Source organism: Polypterus senegalus, chromosome 12 (assembly GCF_016835505.1).
Source record: "Polypterus senegalus isolate Bchr_013 chromosome 12, ASM1683550v1, whole genome shotgun sequence".
NCBI lineage: Eukaryota > Metazoa > Chordata > Cladistia > Polypteriformes > Polypteridae > Polypterus > Polypterus senegalus.
The window spans coordinates 112,875,536-112,897,847 of NC_053165.1; the positions used below are offsets into that span (position 1 = coordinate 112,875,536).

At 37.7% G+C, this 22,312-nt stretch overlaps 1 protein-coding gene across 1 annotated transcript in view; it reads left to right on the forward strand.

Annotated features, from left to right (window-relative positions):
* mctp2a (multiple C2 domains, transmembrane 2a) overlaps positions 1 to 22,312 on the forward strand; it is a 405,706-nt gene that overhangs the window by 250,334 nt on the left and 133,060 nt on the right. Inside the window, exons 15-17 of the mRNA XM_039773287.1 lie at positions 9,480 to 9,581; positions 9,680 to 9,754; positions 11,824 to 11,943. Of these exons, the coding sequence (XP_039629221.1) occupies positions 9,480 to 9,581; positions 9,680 to 9,754; positions 11,824 to 11,943 (297 nt within the window). The remainder of the gene's footprint in view (positions 1 to 9,479; positions 9,582 to 9,679; positions 9,755 to 11,823; positions 11,944 to 22,312) is intronic.

Consider the following 22,312-nt stretch of genomic DNA (forward strand, 5'->3'; position numbering starts at 1 on the left):
TTTAAAAACCGAGTTTTCGGTTACGATGCACCATAGCACACTGTTTTACACGCTACATACAGCAAGTCGCCCGTGACAAACATGCGTCTTCTTAGATGCTCCTGCACTTTGTACACACCCACCTCGCTACCTGTGCCTCTGTTTCATTACCGTCTCACCTGCTTCACCAATGCAGGCCCTGCAACAGTCGAGACGCTCTCTCAGCAGCTGAACTTCTCTGTGCCCAACCGGTTCACACAGAGGCGCCACACGACGCGGCAGGACTATCTAAGAAGAGGCATGTTTGTCACGGATGTAAATCGCTGTATGCGGTGTGTAAAACAGTTTGTTTGTCACGGATAAGAATCGTGGTATGCAGTGTGTAAAACACTTTCCGAGGTGTTTCCCATGGTCTTAGACCCATCTAAGAAAAATCATGTCGCAGCTGTGAATCACTGAATGCAGTGTGTAAAACAGTTTGTTTGTCGCAGATGTGAATCGTTGTATGCGTCGTGTAGAGCAGTTTGCGAGGGGTATTCCATTGTTTTACAGTTGGTCGGCGAGTCTCTGTTGGTTGCTCTTGCAAGCGGGCACATGACCATGCAGTGTGTGTGCTTCGAGAGCGTGAGTGGACGCGACAGCGCCATCTAAGAAGATTCACATTTGTCGCGGATGTGAATCGCTGTGTGCCGCGTGTACAACGCTGTATTGTATGTTACCCTCTCCAGAGTTATATCTTTTCATTCACCTACAGTCGTATACACAATGAAGTAAGCAGTCTTTAAAAACCGAGTTTCCGGTTACAGCGCACGAGTGCATGACCATATCAAACTGTTTTACACGCTACATACAGCAATTCGCATCCACGACAAACATGCGTCTTCTGAGATGCTCCTGCACTTTGTACACACCCCCCTCCCACCTCGCTACTACCATGGTCGGGTGTTTTTGTGGATTATATATAGAAAGGCAGCCAAAACCGCAAAGAGCAATGAAAAGTCTACGTGAGTCACAGGTGCATTTGGACTGTACAAAGACAATGAGCGGGCAGTGCATACTGGACGAGAAATCATCAGACTAGCATGATGGAGGGAGCGGGGTGGATGTCCTTCTCCTCTCTTCCCGTTCCACCTCCGCCTGAGCACCGCACGAACGATTGTGTGTTGGCTTGTTCCGTGCATTGTTACAATGTTGCTTTTCTTACTGATTTATTACATTACCAATTTTTCAAATGTAAATTTTTTCCCTGTGCTTAAAAATCATTTAAAAAACGGCCTGATTATGCGGCGTATGGTACGTATATGGTTGGCTAGTATATATATATATATATATATATATACACATATATACAGTCTTTGGGGTGCGAGCAACTGTTGCTGGGGGTGCCAGAATCCATGAAGGAAGAAAAATGAAAACATTATTTGTACAAAATCTTAATTTATTTATCCATTCCTAAATAATTAAATGGGCAGGCTATTTTGTATCAGTGCAATACGCTGCTTGTTAAAACGGATGACTCCCGCTCTTATGTGCAAGTCTGCCTGGATATTATGAACTATCGTATCTGTTCAAGTTCTATTTAAATTTTAAATAGAAGGAATTTTTATTTAGTCGACAGAATATTATTCCGGAATAAATCAACTCAAACCTTAAATAATTTATAATATTTTGCTCTCCATAAAAATATATCCTGTCAAAATTATACAAATTCAAATATGAACATGCTGCATAATAAAACCTGGAAATATAAATAATATTTGTTCTTTTGAGCAATAACAAATCAACTAATTTGCTCTTATGTCATTCTATCAGAGCTGGACGCCTGGCATCTTTTTTTGGCAACAAGTTCGTTTATGTTTGGTATGAGGTTCTGTGTTGTGGAGATTCTCAGGATGGACTGCAGGTGCTCATCAGTGAGGCGACTCCTGTGTGCTGTTTTGTTAGTCTTCATGACTGAGAAGAGCTTCTCACACAGATATGTGGTACCAAACATGCACAAGGTTCGAGCCGCATGTAGACGGAGCTGGAGCATTTTTGCGGGAATGGAGTAAATAAACTGTGCGGGCCGTGCAGTATCGTACTTTGCTTTCAGTGTGCCATTACACTGCAGCTCAATCACCTCCATCTGAATCTGCACAGGTGCAGTTTCCACATCGATGGCAAATGGGTTGCGGAACACCTCAAAATTCTTTTTTGTTCTTCAAAGTCACCAAAGCGCCGTGCGAACTCAGTGCGCAGTGCGCTCAGTTTATCAGCAAAATGCGTATTTGGAAAGACCGTTGTGCCGACTTGGTTCAACATTACTTGGCAACAGGCAAAATGGGGCAAGTTGCACTGGTGCATTTGTGTCTCCAATAAAAGCAGCTTCACTTGAAATCACTTTGTGATTTTGCACAGGTAAAAACGTCTGCTGAAGTGTCAGATTCTTCTTTAACTCTTCTGCTTTCTGTATGTTATGCGTTGCATTCAGGTCTTTCAGGTTATCTTGATGTTTTGTCTCATAGTGCCGTCTTAGATTAAATTCTGTAATTACAGCCACATTAGCTCCACAAATGAGACACACGGGTTTACCGGCAATGTCAGTAAACATATACTCAGCCTCCCATCTGTTTTTAAAGGCTCTATGTTCAGAATCACCTTCTCTCTTCAGCATCGTGTGGGCTAGCTTCACAATAACTAGCAGCATCATAAGCTAGACTTGATTAACGCGGTAAGTGTTCGGCAAGGTAGCTGAGGCGCTGCATTATGGGATCTGTAGTTTATTGTGTTACCAGCGCTTCATATCCCCGGGCCATTAATAACAATAATATATAAAATGATCTCGAGGGCGGATATAATTACACGCTGGCTGGATGTGGCCTCTGGGCCTTGAGTTTGACACATATGGACTAAATAGAACTTGAAAAGATATATTTTTCAAATGTGATCGCAATTCAGATCGAGTTGACGCGCACTACAGTACATCGAGCCTGCGTGCTATTGTGGTTTTGCCTGCGTGCCTCAATAAGTTACCCTCTTACTTTTTTACCGTTCATCTAATGAATACACTGAGTATGGCTTTACCAAAACAATCATTGATCGCGAATAAAGTATCCATTATTCATAAAGCTTCAATTGGTGATCTGTCTTTCTGCGTTAACTGCATATTTTTTTCATACATCTCAAACCAAGGGGATACGAGGCTAAAATGAATCGTAAAGCGCGCGTACATACTCAGTGCATCCCTCTTGGGAATCGAACCTCGACGCCGGCGCTAGAGGCTAAGCCTCTACTATTGCGCCACGGCGTGTGGTTTGTCTATTTGAGCGTAGCAGTGAAATTTGCAGTGTTTTTGTTCAGCACTCTTTGGAACTGTTGCTTTTTGTCTGCGCACTGCGTCAGTTCACGTGAGCCGCTAAATATGGTTTTATATGTCACTCGCTCGCTTCTAATTGTTTCGCTACCTTCTTAATTATATAATGTATGTTTTCTTCAGCGGTTTTTGGAGCTCTTCCTGGTTTTCTACGTATTGCGTGATTACGTGTGAGGCGTGATGATGTCACACGAAACTCCGCCCCCCACGGCTTTCGAGCTCAACTCCATTACAGTATATGTAGAAAAATAGCTTCCAGTTATGACCATTACGCATAGAATTTCGAAATGAAACCTGTCCGACTTTTGTAAGTAAGCTGTTAGGAATGAACCTGCCAAATTTCAGCCTTCTACCTACACGGGAAGTTGGAGAATTAGTGATGAGTGAGTGAGTGAGTCAGTGAGGGCTTTGCCTTTTATTAGTATAGATTTTATTAATAAAATCAACAACTAAAACACTTTTTTGAATAAATTCTTTATTTAATTTAAAGTACCGGCATGCAAAGTTACTTCTTCATCTGAAAGATGGCTCTGTGGTTTCGTCATTATTTACTTTCGTATTCATCGGCAAAACTGGCATTGCGCTGGAAATCTTGAATCTAAAATGATACTCATTGCATAAACTGACCCCCAAACTCCAAGCCGTGGAAAGCATATCATATATCATTGACGAGTTTTATTTAATATGTAATATGTGCTCTGATTGGGTAACTTCTCAGCCATCTGCCAATAGTGTCCCTTGTATGAAATCAAGTGGGCAAACCAACTGAGGAAGCATGTACCAAAAATTAAAGACCCATTGTCCACAGAAATCTGCGAACCAGCGAAAAATCCGGGATATATATTTAGATATGCTTACATATAAAATCCGCGTTGGAGTGAAGCCGCGAAAGTCGAAGCACGATATAGCGAGGGATCACTGTACTGTAAAATAATTAACTTGGTATGAAGGGCACTACATTTCAACTGAAATCAACTTAATACAACTGTGTATTGGGAAGAAATGCCACACTTTAATAGATTAAGGTGATTGTTTGGGATTCCTGTTCCAAAAAAGGTAGGCACTTCTTTTCCTTATGACTACAGCGAAGTAACCTTTATGTCCCACATCATGAAGAACTTCCAACAGGCTGGTCCAAGACTATTTGAGTTCTCTTGTGAAAGACCATTCGGATCCAGTGCAGTTTAGCTTCAGAAAAAGATTGGAATGGAAAATGTAATTGTATCTGCTTATCAAGGCTTATTCTCATCTGGGGAAAGCTAGAACCTCAATGAGGATTTTGTTTTTTGATAACTCAAGTGCCTTCAGTACATTCCAGCCATCACTGTTAAGGGGAAAGCTTTGAGATATGCAGACAGATGAACCTATGGTGTCTTGGATAATACACTATCTGTGCGGAAGAATGCAGTTTGTCAAGCTCAAGGACTGTTTCTTTGATATAGATGTGAACACCACTAGAGCACCAAAATCAACAGCCCTGCCACCGTTTCTTTTTCACTCTATACACGTCAGGCTATAAATATCGCACCAGGTCATGTCACTTGCAGAAATTCTCAGAAAATTCTGCACAAATGGAGTGTGTTGACTAAGGGGTTAAGATATTGCATAGTAGTTGGGTGAAGAACTTCGTTTCTTAGTGCAGAAAGAATTGTCTGCAACTTAACATCAGCAAAACACTAGAATTGATTATTGATTTTTGACGTAACAAAGAGCCTCTATGTTTGGTCACTTTTCTAGGAGTGGATGTAGGTTTGGTACACTACCACAAGTACTTGGGTGTCCTCATCAATATAAGCTAGTAACACAGAAGAGTTATACAGTGGAACCTCGGGTAATTAGTAATATCCCCCATAGGATTGTATGTAAATACAATTAATCCGTTCCAGACAGTACGAACTGTATGTAAATATATTTTCTTTAAAGATTTTTAAGCGCAAAAATAGTTAATTATGCCATAGAATGCACAGTGTAATAGTAAACTAAATGTAAAAACATTGAATAACACTGAGGCAAACACCCAGGCTCCCTGCTCAGCAGCTCGCTCGCTCACAGCTACATGCGAGCCTGCGCTGCGCTCTCTCACTCACTCTCTCTCTCCTTCACCGGCCTTCTCCTCCTGCTTCCTGCCTTCTCCTGCATCTCCTGTTCTTTCCTGTTCTCTTCTTTTTCCCTTTAGCTGACTCACACTTCCATTTATGAAGAGGTGTGGTAGTTGTGGCAATCAGTAGCTCCTGGGAACAATTACGGATGTGGACCGCTTCTCACCTGTGCACTGTGAGAAACACCCACATCATGAACTCCTCAGGAACCGCTTCAGCCACACACCACCACGCCCCCTCGCTAAGCCGCGAGTGCAGTGATTATTTATTAAAACTGGCCTTTTTGACGGGAGCTGTGAACCCGCTATACCACAGGAGGAAGCTGGGTTGAGAGGAGGTTACAGTTTTGAGGGAGAGTCCCTCTGCATGATGCACCGAGAACAATGCACAGTACAGGGAGAGACTGAACACATGCAGAAATCATCGGTACATACGAATCTGAAGGCTTGTTCATCAACAGAGTGTGTGGTCATGAACAGATGCAAAAGTTTGGCGAACTTTTTGGTTGTAACCAGATTTGTACGTGTTCAGAGACGTTTGTGAACCGAGGTTCCACTGTATACGAAAAGCAGAACAGACTATTTTTTTTTTTCTTAAGAGACAGTGTTCTTTCAATGTGGGTGGTGATATCCTTTACATATTCTATAATTCTGTGATTTTCTACAATGTAGTGTATTGAGTCGGTAACAAGTTGATTAAGTGGGCAGTTATGTGATTCACTTTTGAACCACTGGAGGTAGTAATGGATTAGAGAATGAAGACAAAACTGATTATGAATAATGCAACATAACCTTTTGCTGAAACACTAGCATTGAGTACTTTAAGTAAAAGTGTGTCAAGAGACTGTACTTAGGGGTCATTTCTAAGAATTGCAGTACACTTTTATAATGCCTTACTGTGACTCTCCTATCTTTAGCCTAGTCAAAAGTTTTCTTCTTTTTTGTTTAAATCCATTGGCTTTTTTTCAATGTGAAATAAATGTGTAAATCTCATATCCAACAGATTTATCAATCTCATATCCAAGCTGATTTATATTGATATAATTAGAAATTGCTGCAAATAGTCCAGAAATGCATTGGGAAAGAGAACACTTGCAGTGCTTGTCAGAGCTATTTCTTAGTTGTGTTATGTTAACTAGATTGAAGCATTTTGTTAGTTTTGTTAGAATGTATCCCTATTTTGTAGCATAGTCAATAGGAAGTTCTACTGTAACTCCCACAAGCTGAATTATAAATGGAATATTCAAATTATTTCTTGTCCTTCTGACTACAGATTAGTTGCAGTTTATGATCTGCCTTGCAGTTAAGGCATGGAGGGCAAACTGTCTCAAACAGTACATACAGAACATAATGAATTTACTAAGTGAAGCCTATGTAAGTTTGCCATTGAGAAATAACACAGCCTTTAAATATAAAAAGTAACTGAAGTTTAACATTAGAAAGCTAAGATTGTAGAAGAAACCGTTTTTCCCTTTTGGCTTTGTGGTACGTGTATAATAACTCTTCAGAATTTTTGTGATTTGTACTAGTGCATGCTCCCTGACCTGACCTGTTCCCTTTTAAATGTTCACTAAACTCTTTCAACAGGCAGTGTGGTGCAGTGGTTACGGCTTTGGACTTCAAACCCTGAGGTTGTGGGTTCAAATCCCACCACTGACACTGTGTGACCCAGAGCAAGACACTTCACCTGCCTATGCTCCACATGGAAAAAGAAAATATCCAGGACTATGAAATATATCCAGTTTTTTATATGCATAACTAAAATGCTTTTAATGTACTTTTGAAGCAGTACATGCATCCTCAGTACTAACTGTGTTCTGTTTCGACATTTTTAGGCATCCTTATGTTAGTGTCAACAACAGTGTCATTTATTTATATAGCACACTTTCAAACAAAGAATGTAGCTCAAAGTGAATTACAAGATGTCAAAGAGAAAGTTACAAGAAAAAAAAAATAAGATTTGATTAAAATAATAATGATACATACAGTAACAAAGAAAAATAAATAAATTAAATCTTGTAAAACATTGATATACTGTATAATTAGTAGAAGAGTAGCATCCTTATTTACAGTATAATATTGAAAGTCTCTAAAGATGAGTGCAGTGATGAGATCAAATGGCCTGGAGGACAGAAAAAAAAAACAAAACTCCAGGTATGTTGGAGACAAAAACAAAACTTGAAGGAGGTTCCAAGTCCAAAACACCACTAAGCCCCCACTGGACATTCTACGTATCTTTCCTCATTGTTTTCAGGCTTTGTCTGACAGGATTCAATGCAGTTGATCTCTTTGACAGCTGGAGCACCCACCTTCATTCCAGCATCACAGGTGGCTGTACAGTGCCTTGGTCAGGCGGTGATGGCAAAACCAGAAAAGAATTCAGAGTAAAGTAGATTGCAAATCCCTGAAGAATATGATAATTCTATTCCCATATAGTCTATTAATAACACAACTAAAACGTAGCTACAAAAAAAGCCAAATTTAAAAAAAAAAAACATCAGCATGAATTAATTTCTCAGCATCTTGCAAGGTTATAAGAGGTCTAACTTTTGCAGTGTTCCTTAAGTGAAAAAATGCAGTCCTAGTTATCTGGTGTAATCATAAGGGGGTGAATTGTAGGGGGTGACACTTCACCCCAACCCGCAGACACAATAGGACCTAGCACAACTTTAATCTCAAATAAATGATTTAATTTAGCAATAAGCACCTACTGGTAGTAACCAGTATTTTTTTCTATCAAACAATATGCAGAAATGGTCAGATACACTGATATCCAAGAACTGCCTCATGTCAACTTTTAATCCTTTTGAAACAACTAAATCCAGCATGTGTCCTCCCTTAGGTGTAGGCTGGCTGGCGTACTGATCAAAAGAGCAGAAAGTGAAAATTGAAATCACCTACAGTTAGGAACCTTTCATACTGTAGTTAGTTATTACTATGGATATCTAAGTCTGAGAATTCCTTAATAAAAAATGCATTATATTTTGGAGGTCTGTAAATGGTTAATACAAAAGACTTCAACACTCCTTGAATGTCCACAACAAAATTTTAGAAAAACACAAAAATACCAAAATTGGTAACTTAAATTTAATTGGCTGAAGAAAATACTTGGTAAACTGCCCTCTTTTTTACCTTTGCAAACCGAATGAACAAAATTGAAATTCAGCGATGCTGCTTAAGTTAACAGTGCCACACCATCACATATGAACCACAATTCGCTTATTGTAAGAAAATTTATTTTCATATCATTGATAAGGTCAATAATGGAAAACGTCTTACTGATTAATGCTCTAATATTTAGGAAAGCCACATATAACGTCTCGGAAGAGCACCGCATAATCAAGAGTGTTACAGCAGTTTGAAATGGTAATTTTTATTCACTTTTATACAGCTTTGTGTTGTTTAGTTAGACTATAGACTGTTATTATGTTTCTAATACATTGCAAATCTCTAGGTGAACTCACTACAGAATTATGACACCCTAACTCAGAATTACCTTTGAGATACTGTCGGAGAGAACCAAAGCACCAAACCTGTTTGGATGCAGGCTGTCACGTCTGTTTAAAAAAAAAAAAAAAAAAAAGTTGTCTGTCCTAGAAGATGTCCCAGTTGTCATTGAAGCTGATGTTTCGTCTCTTGCTGAAGGTTCTCTTCCATGTATTTATAAATAGGAGTCAACTGTTGGTTTCATCTGATCTACACAACTTGGGAACTAATGTCCTTCATGGCTTAAATAAGGAATGTGAAGTCTGTCTTCAAGAATTCCGACTGTCAACGTCGAATGTCGTTGACAACAGTGTGGATTACAGTTGTTCCAGTAGTCCATTCATGTATGATATACTGATCTCCCAGTCTGGGTTCTTATACAAACTAGGCCATTAAGTCTGGGTGCAGTGAATAATTTTGAAAATTTAATATATGAGCAACCAGAGTACTTGTAATTTCAAAAATGTCCGTTATAGACCACATTTCAGATCATGTAAATTATAAAATAAAATAGAGTTGAGCAACCCGTTTATGTTATCTAATTTAAAGTTTTCTAAATTGTAGGTAAAAAATGGTCAACAAACATGTTATGTCCTGAAGAACAAAGACTTGGGTGGACCAACTAAGGGTATCATTTACTTGGAAATAGATGTCATTTACAACCCTGTAAGTGAGCAGTTAAGTACATTTTGCAAATGCACTATGCTCTGAATTAATAGACATATAATGTTTTAATTTGTTTCCTCCTTTTGTTTCTTTTTCAGATCAAAGCCTGTTTTCGGACTTTTACACCACAAGAGCAGAAGCTTAATGAGGACAACCCCAAATTTTCAAAGAAGGTATCATATTTTAATTGTATTGTTCAATGAAAGGTCTGTGATTTCAAAAAATAAAAAAGCTTTCCTCATGGTGAAACTAAAACAAACAACCACAGTACTCAAATGTGTCCCAAAAAGTATGCTTCATTATGCATTAAATGCTGTAGCCATTAGTTTTTTGCTCAAACTAGACAGACTAGTAATCAGAAGGGAAAATGTACCTTTGTATTGAATGGAGATGGTGTTAAATTAATTTTGAGAGGTCTGATTATTTTTCTGGTGACCTTTCTGTAAATACAGCTTATAGACATTTTATTTTTCATTGCAGCTGTGCCTTTACATTTACACTATTTTTCCTGACTCTTGAACACAATCCTTCGCTGTTATGCTGGTTTATATATGACTATGGAGTCATGTCATAGATGGATGTTCAATATGTTCTAAGGACATGCCCTCAAATGGTTAATTCAGTTTCCCTCTAATTTAGAATCATTTCATTTTCTGTATCTGGCAATGCAACAATATCATGCTGTCCAGGTTCAATTTCAGTATTTAGATTTAGATAGACTGAGCAGAATTAATTTTCAGTGAAGTTATTTAGAGGCACTTGTGCCAGTCCCATCCATACATCCATTTATTTTCCTAACCTGCTTATGGTAGGGTACAGTCCCAGCCCAGTATAGTGTGCATGGCAGGAACAATCCCTAGGCAGGGCACCAGTCCATCACAGGGTGAACATACTCACACACAATCACAAAAGGGTGAATGTAACAATATAATGTAATAGAAATTGAACAATTTCGGTTTAAAACCTGCATGTTTTTGCTCTTTAGGAAAAAATGAACACCTGGAAGAAACCCACACTATTTTTCATTATTATTTCATTAATTTGATTGCGTGGTATACTGGTTAGCATTGCTGCTTCACAGTTCCAGATTTGCGTGACTGTAAGCTGCAAAGGATTTTTTCCCCAGCCAGGGCTGGTTTGTGCCTCATTTCCACTGCTGCCCAGATTGGCTCTGAACCACTTGTATTGTGTGAGCCCCCGTAAAAAATAACTAAATGCATATTAATCTTTTAGTTTCACTCCTCAGTGTGTCCTCTAGAAATGTTGATAAGATTGGTTTATTAGACTGTCAGTTGGTTGCTTCATAACACTTTGGCATGGTTTTGAACTTGGTCTAATCACTCTCTTTTTGCATATTTTTCTCCTTATTGTGTACAGGTGCTTTAGTAGTTTCCCACATTTGAAAACTACACATATTAGTTTTATTGACCGAACTGTAAATTCATCCACCATACGTCAATTATGCAAGTGTGAGAATGTGCCCTAAGTCGTCTGTTGTTTTGTTTAGAGTTTCTCTTTTATTTTGCCTGATGCTTTGGGGACATAAAGCAGAATTCATGGCAACCTTGAAATCGCAGTAAATAGCTTTGTGAGTAGGTTTTTTTTTTTTTAAAAAAAAAAAGCATTTCCTGGTCTAGCGATCATTCTACGGTTTTGCTTTATTTAATACAAAGTGAGCACTCCTACTCCAAAATTGCAAAATCCGAAATGCTTCAAAATCTGAAACTGAAACAGCTCTTGTTTAGATACGATTATAGTGTAGGAGTTGATGTAAGTTGGAAATAATTGGCAGCTATTAAGTTATTTTTCAATGAAGTGAAGAGTAACATCAGCTAGACAGACCTTTTAAATAATCATATTCAACAAGGAGTCGCTTATGTTTTTTATGCTGTAATTGTTGCCCAGCATCTGCTGATTAATGCTTCAGCACTGCAGATCCTGTCCTGATGCTTTAGCTAACTAAACCTTCAGTTTACTTTTATGCAATACTTTATATAACTACTTTAATTCAAATTTTGTACTGTAACAAAATCAAACCTGGTTTCTTACCTATCTTGTGCTGTTTACAAATTATCACTCCTTCTCTAGAGATTTTTTTTAATTCTCTGTCAATTTTTGAAAGTAAATTTGCATTGTGATTGTCTTCAAAGACTCAGTGAATATGTTCATGTATGTAATCTATGAATTTTCAACACTGGGCATCCTGCCTCAAGTCTGTTTTTACTTTTTTATTTCTGATCAGATTCTAACAAGGAACATTGATCGTGTTAAGAAAATCTCTCTAGCAATATGGAATACTATCCGCTACATTAAAAGCTGTTTTCAGTGGGAATCCACACCAAGGAGTTTAATAGCTTTTCTGGTAAGTAATTTAGGCCTCTGCACCAGTTTAATGAACGTGAATAGCCCTTTGGCTGTCTGTATGTTAATCTTTAAAAATGTGCTTCATAAAAAAGAGAATGTTTAACTCTTTAATTCCTCATCTGTTTTAATGAGAAGGAGTTATTTCCTGACAACTGAGAATAGCTTTTTTTTTATATGTTGTATATTTGTAACTCTCACTCAGCTGTATTCCTTGAAGGAGATCTTAATCTATAAGTGAAAATGTTTATAACGTAAAGATTTTGATACCAACTTGGGTTTCTGAAGTATAAATCCAAAATGGTGGTTGTGAGAGTTTGGGTTTAGGCCGAGGGAGTTAGGGAGCAGTTAGATTGTTCAGTGAATTCTGTGTAAATATATGCCGTAGTATACATAATGATGGAACTCTGGCTGGACTATGGACACTGTGGGGACCGGCTGTCACCATTTTTCCCACAACTCTATTAATTTACTTAATTCTTTATTTCTTTTAGATTGCTTACTGTTAGGAAATCTTTTCAGATGAGAGGAGCATGAAGCATTACATTGTATGGCCCTTTTATTTTTCCACTGTTCTTTTGTTTAAGCTTCTTTGTTTCATTCTGCATGATTCCCGTTTAGTCTGCAGATCTAAAAGCTGGCTCTTATTCTAATGTGCAGAGTATAAGAGAATGAAGACAGGGTAGCAGCTTTGAGGGGTGGATATTAAAAGCAAGAACAGGACAGAAAAAGGCAAATTTGAGTGGAGTATTCAGGAAACAGAGAAAAGTGAAGGAAATAAAAGTATAGTTGATTGATAAAAGGCAATGAAATGCATAGCTGAAGAGCAGGAGAAGGTGAAAAGAAGGTCAGCATGTAGTGTAGACAGTCTTGATATACATTGCCCACAACAGGGAGGTTAGTGCTGATCAAAAACATAGCATTACACTGTATAAGAAGGAAGAAGATATGTACTGTTTTTAAACTAATTTACTTGTCTTTTCAAAGGCCAAATCTTTGAATAGAAAATGTACTTAGACATTTTTTCCAGCTGGAGGCAATAATCAATACTTGTTTTCTTGAGTTGTATGTTTTGAAATGTATTATGCACATATTATTTTTGCTTGCCTCAATGGTTCATTGTTCACAACATCAAATACTATTTTGATTATTGGTTCTTGATTAGCTAATTTCACATCAAAGAGAACACTTTTTCAAAGAAAACTACATTTTAATTGCTATTATCATTAATGTAAATGACTCTGTAAAGGCCGAAATTGCTTCTCTGTACCACCAAAAACTAAAATATGCGTAAAATATGCAGAAACTTTAATATCTAGTACTGCTTTTGTAGTTCCTTTTTAAATTAGTTTCCTGCTCTGCACATCTCAATTTGGTGATGACACAAACCTAAGTTTCCCTTAAGAGCAGTCGTGCTGTTAATATCATGATGATCAAAATTGAAGGTGTACCACCACTGTGTGATGTTACAAATAGTGGCCTTGCAGCCAGAGTACAATGCTACAAATTATGACCTTGCAGTGTTCCTACTTGCTAGCTAAGTGCTTAATCTCTAAATTTAATACAGGGTTGTTAAAGAGAACTGTGCTGACCCTGCTACTTGCCATATGCTATTGTGACATTAAGTATGATGTGATTTCTATACAGTGACAATTCTGTTTAATCCAATTTTACATACCTATGTTTTGTTCCGAGTTTCAAAGCTTACACTGGATGATTGTCTCCTGAGTCTTTAAAGACTTGGCTATAGGCCTCTTCAGTTGCGCCTGTAGCCACTACTGTGTGTGCATGGGTATAACCATACCATTTCTCTCTGTGGTGGGTTAATACATTAGTGGTATTGTATTTAGCATGGTAAGTATTCCGGGGCAAGAGTATAAGTCAGTTGACATATGGTGCTATTTGTGGGCCATCCAGGCATCCTTACCCCTTTTTCACTCAGCTTCTTAGGTTTTCAGTACTCCTGAAGTCCTTCTAAACTTGTGAAGATTTTTTTGTTGTCTCTTTCTTGTTATCAAGGGATAGACATGTACACTGAAAAGGAGATCATTCATCACATAGCTATATTGGCAGACTTTTAAAAGGCAAATTAAAATCTGTATATACAAAATACTTTCTGCATTTATGATAAATTAGGTTTTTGAAATGTTAATTAAAAGGAGCTTTAATGCAGCATGATTATGCTTTTTATACATCTGGAAGCCTAAGGCCACAGCAGTCCTTTTTTTTTTGACCAGATGTGTTGGAATTGGCAGCTAACAGCTGTCTTTGAAACGAGAGTGAGCTTTTTATTGCTTTTAACACCTCCTAAAAAGACATCTATTAAGGACTTTTACATTATCCAAATGCCAGTGAACACTCAGTACTGTGTCAGCAAGACCTTTTCCTCTCTCTGTCTCACTTCAGGTGGGAAGTTTTATACTAAAAGCCATCTAAAGTGATGCACCACCTTAAGTACAGTAGCCATTTCTCTTTTATATTTAAGCAGCACTGTCATTATATCTGTCTCAAACTGGCAGATGGTTTCTGACTGCATTTTCTCCTTTCTTCTCCAGTGTACAGCTTATATAATTAGTCTTCTGTAGTGCAGTGCATGTGGTTATTAAAATTCATTGTCCTAGTACAGGCAGGTTTGTTCCGAGTGTAAATCACTGCCATAATACACTGTAAGGACTCCTTGTTAATTGAAAGAAACTGCAGCAACTCTGTAGCTGTAAACCATGAAACAGACCGAAAAAATGCATATATTGTTTAATTGTGTTACAGACTTTATTGATGGGGTCACACCAAGCCTTTGTTTGGTACAATGTCTGTTGTACTCTGTGTTAAGCGATGAGTACAATTATTATCTGTTAGCTTAAATTCATTTAAAATGATTAAATATAAATTGTTACATTGAAATATATGCTGCCATTATTTCTGTAGCCATGAGTAATGATGGCAAACAATGGTACCCTTTTCCTCATCATAACTCTTTTTTCCATGTCCCACTTTTAGCCTTAGATGTTTTCTGCATTAGTTCATTTAAAGGTTTTTCCTACATTATCACATGGCTATTGGATGGATGTATGCCTTAGTGTCTCTAACTAGGAGTAAGTGTAAAATGGAAGGATGCTAGACTTACTTTTTTTTTTGTAGGCAATCTGTCACCTTTGCTTGGTTTTCTGTCTGTGTAGTTTATTTTAACTGCAGCTATGCAGAAAAATGCAAGTCTGGTGAACTACTATTATTACTTTTTTTTATAGTGACTTTTTTAGACAGTTGCAGCTAAACTTTTGTGCAATAGAAATAATTCTGAGCATAAAATGAATATGTTTTCTGTGGTAATTTAGAAGTGCAAAATTCAATTCCAATACTGTTATTCATTATAATGGGCCTTTTCTGGTAAACTTCCTCAATATATCTTTGTTGAAGCTCATTATATTAGGAGCAAGACTTTCTGAATAGTAAAGATATGACAAGACTGTTATCCTGTGCAGAGACTGTGACAGTTGAAACCATCATAGTAGTAATAATAATAATAAATTCTTCCATTTAATATGGTTTTCATCAGAAGTGAACAAGCTGAATTTTATACACACTGACAGACCAGCTCTGGTGCAGGGGTCAAATAAAGTTCTTTCCTGTAGTAAAATCCACAGGCCTGCAGGTGGAGACAGAGTACCATCAGATAGAACGGTGCAGCAGCCCCTCTGTCTTCGTTTTCGATCTGCCATGCAGCCAAAAAGTGTGCATTTCCTAAAATAAATAATTAAATCCTGAATGCTGTTTTTTATCATCGTCCTCCACATCAGAGCTGGAATGAAAAGAATGGCCATTAAGCATGTCTTTGTTTGTCAAAGATGCTCTGAACAGAAAAGAGATGAAAAATAAAAAATGTTAAACTGCTTTATGTTTTCTGTTGGTTATGATATCTGTTATGGCATCTGTACTTATCTCACTAAGGCAATTCACACTTTCTTGTAATCATCAAATTTCTTTTTCATTTGTGTAAATGACTAGACACAAAGTCGCATCTCCCAAGCAGCCCCCCACCCCAAATTATGTGTGCGGCATGATGGGCGACTATAAAGATCAGATGGCTGTATGCGTAGAGTTGGCCTAAAGCAGTAAATTCCTTGGCTGCTTTTCAGATCTGATTCAGGCAGATCAGTGCTCAAGTATGGCCAGTTCTTGGACGGGAGAACCCTCAGAAATCTCACATGTTCTCTTGGGAAATGTCCAGTGTGCCACTGCAACTATCTAACCTTTATATCATGCCCACATCTCTTGAGACTTTTTTTCTAACTATTTAAATTTATTTTGTGATGTGGTTGACAGTCCCACTTACCATTGTATGTGCATGGTATATGAAAATAAACTAGTTTTATGTGTTTTGTATTTAACCTAAGAGACATTTTGCTTGAATTTCTATTCTTTACCTTAGGGTATTTAAAATACATGTTATGTTAAAGTACCTTATTTTAGAAACTGAGTCTTTGCATTAGGTTTACAACCACTTCTAAACTCATTCCTGTATGACCTCTATGATAGTAACTTTGATGGTGAGTGCTATCTCCTGTATGCCGTTAATCTTTTTCTTTCCTACATGTAGTAGTCTTCAATTTATTTTTTTTATCACAGGTTTTTGTGGAATTAAACTCTGAGTTATTATGGAGACTACCATGCTGCACAAGAGAGTACTTGTGTTGAGCTGTCACATTGTCAAGAGCCTGCAGTGCTTTGACTGCTACACCTCCAGGAGAGGAGAGAGAAGGATTTAGAGGAGAGTCCTCTGGTGTCTGCTCTGTCGCCTAAGAGGTCATTGAGTGTTAACGTAGCCGACACAGATTAAACACCCTCACATATGATATGTATGCTTCCTTGAAGGATAGGGACAGAGTGTCCAGAAGTGGCAATCTGTATTGCTGCTGTCCTCTGACAGGCACCGGGGGGCCCCATCTGACTGCCTTCTTCAAGTCTGCCAAATTAATGAACTCGGCTAGTGACAGAGAGACACAACAGGCGCCAGGGCTGAGAGCGATGTCCGATGTTCAAAGGCATCAACTGTCCTCCCACATGCCTGTGAAGGAGAAATTTGAATTCCAGTGAGTTATAAATTTAGGAGAAATTTTACTTATTATTATTTTTTTTTTTAATAGCCTGGGTTTGTTCCTAGTGGCTTTGGATCACTTCTTTTGGTTGTGAAGCTTGTGCTATATATGTGGCGTTTCTATGTGTCTGTAAATTATTCAAATGATGTTCATTATTTGTTTTTCTGGAGCACTGGTAAGTAGTGTTTAGGTCCAGTTTATTTTGTTTTCCCATTCTGTCTGGTTTTGGAATCACTTTGTTATGCAATTTACGTCCATCATTAAGATCTGGATATTTCTTTTGTGTTCCAGTACTTCCATTTGGTTTAACATCCCCTTTCAGCTGTGAAATAATTTAATTAAAATATGGAAGGAAGAATTAATACAAATGAAGAAGAAAGAATTATAGTTTTCCCATAGTCCACATTTGCATTGCTCAAAAGGAAACAATAAGCTATTTGTACAGTAAGTAAACTCTCAGTTTGATGCAGCAAGACCAGGTCAAGTGATATACACACAGCCATGGATTCCCTTTACAGTAATCCCTCCTCGATCGCGGGGGTTGCGTTCCAGACCCCCCGCGATAGGTGAAAATCCGCGAAGTAGAAACCATATGTTTGTATGATTATTTTTATATATTTTAAGCCCTTATAAACTCTCCCACACTGTTAACATTATTAGAGCCCTCTAGACATGAAAGAACACCCTTTAGTCAAACGTTTAAACTGTGCTCCATTACAAGACAGAGATGACAGTTCTTTCTCACAATTAAAAGAAAGCAAATATATCTTATCTTTAAAGGAGCGCCGTCAGGAGCAGAGAATGTCAGAGAGAGCGCTCGCAAAGAAAAGCAAACAATCAAAAAATCAATACATGCTTTTAAGTATACAGAAGCACCGCAATAAAGCGGCATTTTGTAGAAGAGCGTCCGTGTCCTCTGTGCAAACAGCCCTCTGCTCACACCCTCCGGCCAGGCAGAGAGTGAGAAAGATAGAGAGAAGCAAACAAGCGCCACGCGGGAAGCATATCTTATAGCATTGAGGAGTTTTAGTTAATATGTAATACATGCTCTGATTGGGTAGCTTTTAAGCCAACCGCCAATAGCATCCCTTGTATGAAATCAACTGGGCAATCAAACTGAGGAAGCATGTAACCTAAATTAAAAGACCCATTGTCCGCAGAAAGCGGCGAACCAGCGAAAAATCCATGATATATATTTAGATATGCTTACATTTAAAATCCGCAATAGAGTAAAACCGCGAAAGTCAAAGCGCGATATAGCGAGGGATTACTGTACCTAAATTGCCAAGGAGATACATGGGCCAGGTCCGTCTGTGTCTTGTATGAACCTAGTGCTTTTTCCACAGACCAGATCTGGCCTCAGCCTACCCAGGATAAAAACCATTATCATGTAGTCGGTCTTCAAAGCAAACTGTTCTGTCTCTGTGTTTTACATATGTTATTACTTTCCATTCATTCATACATCTCCTTAACCTGCTTATCCAGGGCATGGTTGTGGGCCATCTAGAGCCTATACCAGCAATCACTGGCACAAGGCAGAAACAGCACCTGGACAAGACGCCAGTTATACTATTACCATTCTGCTTTATAGATTGGTCTCAGCTGAGCAGGGTTTTTCCCAGCTTCTATCTTTGCATTTGATTTTTCAGTCTAAAAGAAGCATCCTTTGTAAGTGTCAAACCTGAAATATTTTTACAAGGTGTCCTCCTGAGATGACTGCAGCCTCTAAGGAGGTGTACTATAGGTAATGGCTACTCTTATCAAATTATGCCTAGGATATACTTTGCCCTGAAGCCCTTTGGAAATTATGTCAACCCTAAAATGATACATTGTTCTGCTGGAAGAGTATGAATAAGCATTTAAAACATCAGGTTAAACCTCTTGGGTATTAAACTGTTCTTTGTGTCAAAGAACTGTGTGCTATATTTATTTTCCCCCCGCCATTCTGCATGTTTTTATTCTTTTTCATGGATTCATAGTTGCTCTTTGAGGACTAGATCATTTGTGTTTACTGTGTGGTCAGCCACTATACGTCTCATCCCAGGGAATACTTTTATTCTTTTAATACTACTGAAAATTTCTAGTAAGCAGAAGTGACCTGGAAACATTTCAACAAGCCTAGAACTGCCTCTTTTTATGTTATCCTCCATAGTAACCTTCTGAAAACCCCTTCTCCAACCCACAGAGGGTTTTTGCTGGTCCAATTGTACAACAAATTACATGTCTCATTGACTTGCGTTTACAAGTGCCTGAAAACATGTTTCTGTCAGTACAAAGTTGCTATCCTTGCCACTAGCCCCTAGCCAGACATTAACTTCAAGCTCTGCTTTCAGAGAATGCAGACGTGAGCGTTGCAGCCACTGGGTCCTTTGATTTATAATTCATGCCTTTTTTTCTTTCTTTTTTCTTTTTTTAATTGAGAAACCATTCCACGTTACTTGAACCGCCCTTGATTTCACCCAGAAAAGTGATTCTGGATTCAAGCAAAGATTATGCAAGCCTTTTCTCTTGGTGTTTTAAAATTTTGTTTTGTTTCACATTCTCCCACCCAAACCATCCACCCTCCCTCCCGGAAAGCCTCAAGTCAGCCTTGTTAAACTTGCTTAGCTGTGTTTCTCTAATCTGTAGCAATCAGCCTGGCACTGCATCCTCGGCTCATTCCCACTTACCCAGAAGGCTTTTTTGTTTCTGAATTTCATTGCAGCCAACTTGTATTGTGTTTTTTTTTTTCCTCTTTAAACTACTGTTTCAGTTTAATAGCATCAAGCTAAGCGTTAGGAACTTTTTTGCACTTTTAAATAGCTTGGCTGTGTTTTCAAGGCCAATTGTTTGGTTAGATTTTTTTTCCCCTAATCTTTCTCTCTTTAAATATAGTCCGTGAATTTTACCATAGAAATAATGGTATTGCAGCTGTTTCCTTAATGTTTGATTTCATTCCTTTTAAATGAATAGTCTCTATTTCCTTGTCAATGTTTTTTCTAGGTTCCTCTTTAAAGGTATCTGTCAGTTGCCCAGATTCTGACCCTTAATATCCAGTTTGTGACACTGAGTAATGCTTTTGCAACAGCTGTGTGAGGCAGACCATACTTTCCAAAAGTCAGCTATGCCTTCCTTTACTCTAACAGTATGTTATTCAGGCAGTGTCTCAATTATCAAATAGCAGTATTAAATGTATGTATTGTAATTATTGATTAGTAATCTACTAAGGAAGAAAAGCATCCTTACAATGTGACCAGCTACTGATTATAGATGGAAAGTATTTGAAAAAGATGGCCTCCATTTAGTCTGGAGATAAACTGTGAAGAGAAATCGGACTATTTTCTGGATGTAATAATGAAGAAAGGAAACCTATTGCAGACTGGCCTTTGTATTAAAAATTGTCCCTTACTTTTAGATTGACAGTACCCCATTATTGTTTACTTTCTATCCTGAAGCCATTGTTTTCTCAATGAAAAGAATATCATAGAATAAAACTTTGATAAGACTTTTAATGTAAGCCTGTGTTGCAACTACTGTAAACATCTCTTTAATGTTTCAGTGTGTCTTGTGCTGTAGTTTTTACTCCTATCAGAAGATTAAAAAGAGTTGTAACTCTACATGATAAAATGTGATTTAATTGAATGACAGTGTAGAGAATGTCCTGTTATGGTTTTGAAATGTAGTGGATTTTACCATATATTCAGTTGTTTACAATTTTAAAACTGTTGAGATTTGACCTTAACTTCTGTGAATTACAAGCCTGAGACTAGAAAATTGCTAGAACTGGGGCATCATCTAAAAAACACGAGTGATTAATTCAAATAAAATATATTTAATGTGGAACTCATTAGAAAATTCTAATTATTGTGTACTAAAAATTTCACATGTATAGTAGTTTATTGCTGTTGACCAGTTCCAAAATGTAACTGAATTAAAAAAAAATCTTACTTTAAAATTGTTTCCCAGTGCTTTAAAAAAATCATAGATACTCAAAATGTGTATTTTTTAGTGTTACATTGTTTTGTAAGTATTGTGGAGGCTCTCAATTTACACAGGTGAAGAACAACTGCCTAACAAGGACACAGTTCCCTTTCAGTTGGCCTCCACCAGTGCATCATTAAAATAACTGCCATATTTTCTGGATAAAAATCCCACAGTTAAGGGATCATTGTAAATATGAAGGACAGCTGTGAAAATGAAAACTTAAAAGCATTCCTAAGAAGTCAGAGATAAAACAGTACACATGCAGAAGTTAGGAAAACAGTACAGAACAGTATCCAAGTGGTTGGATGTGCCATGGGCACTATTGCCTCAATTATCAGTAAGTGGATGCTGTGTCAAACCACCCTGATGCTGCCTAAAAATGTTCCTGAAACACTATGCTTTAGAAAAGGAGACTTGTGAGAAGAGCTAAAGAAAGGTGGGCGTTCACTTTGAAGGAGCTACAGTATGAAATACTGTAGCTGAGAGTAGAGTAAAAGTACATGTACAAAGTCAAGAGGTCGGCATAACAGTAACCTGTATGTGACTGTGACACCAAAGAAGCTAATACTCAAAAAGATCAGTATGAAAACATGTGGAGTATGCTGGAAAGAATAAGAGTGACCCAGTTTTACATTGGGGAAAATGCGTTTGTGATCAGATGAGACGGAGCCTTTTGGCCAAATCTCAGAAGAAATCTGTGTAGTGCATATGTAATACTGCACACGCCTTTTTTTAAAAAAAAAGTGAAATATAACGATGACAACATTATTCTGTGAGACTGCTGTTCCTCAGCAGGAGCTGAGCATCTGGATAAAATACAAGGAAGAATATTTCACAGTGAGGCAGTGATCTGAATTTCAAGGCCAAAAATAACCCAGGTATGGCTTAAGTAGAAAAAGGTGAATGTAATGCAGTGTCCTAGTCTTTATCAAATTGAGACTCAGTGGCACTACTAAAAACCGTCATGCAAGAAATGTCATCTGACTAACTCGTACAGCCTGAAGCAAATCTTTCTGGAAGAATATGCCAAATTCACTCCCAAACAATGTACAAAACTGGTACATACTTGAAACATTTAAAGCTTTTATTGCTTGTTTGATGTTCTATATCATATCATTGAAACTGTTTGAATAAATCTTTGTTTCCTTATAATTATAATAGATTTTTTTTTTTTAATTTTTATTTATTAATTTTATTACAATCAATACATAGCAATCAAGTTTTTACAAAAAAAAGAATTATGCTAAGAACAGATCGATCCCCACCCTTGAGAGAGAGAGCAAGCCAAACGGTGTAAAATTTAAGGCTTGTAAA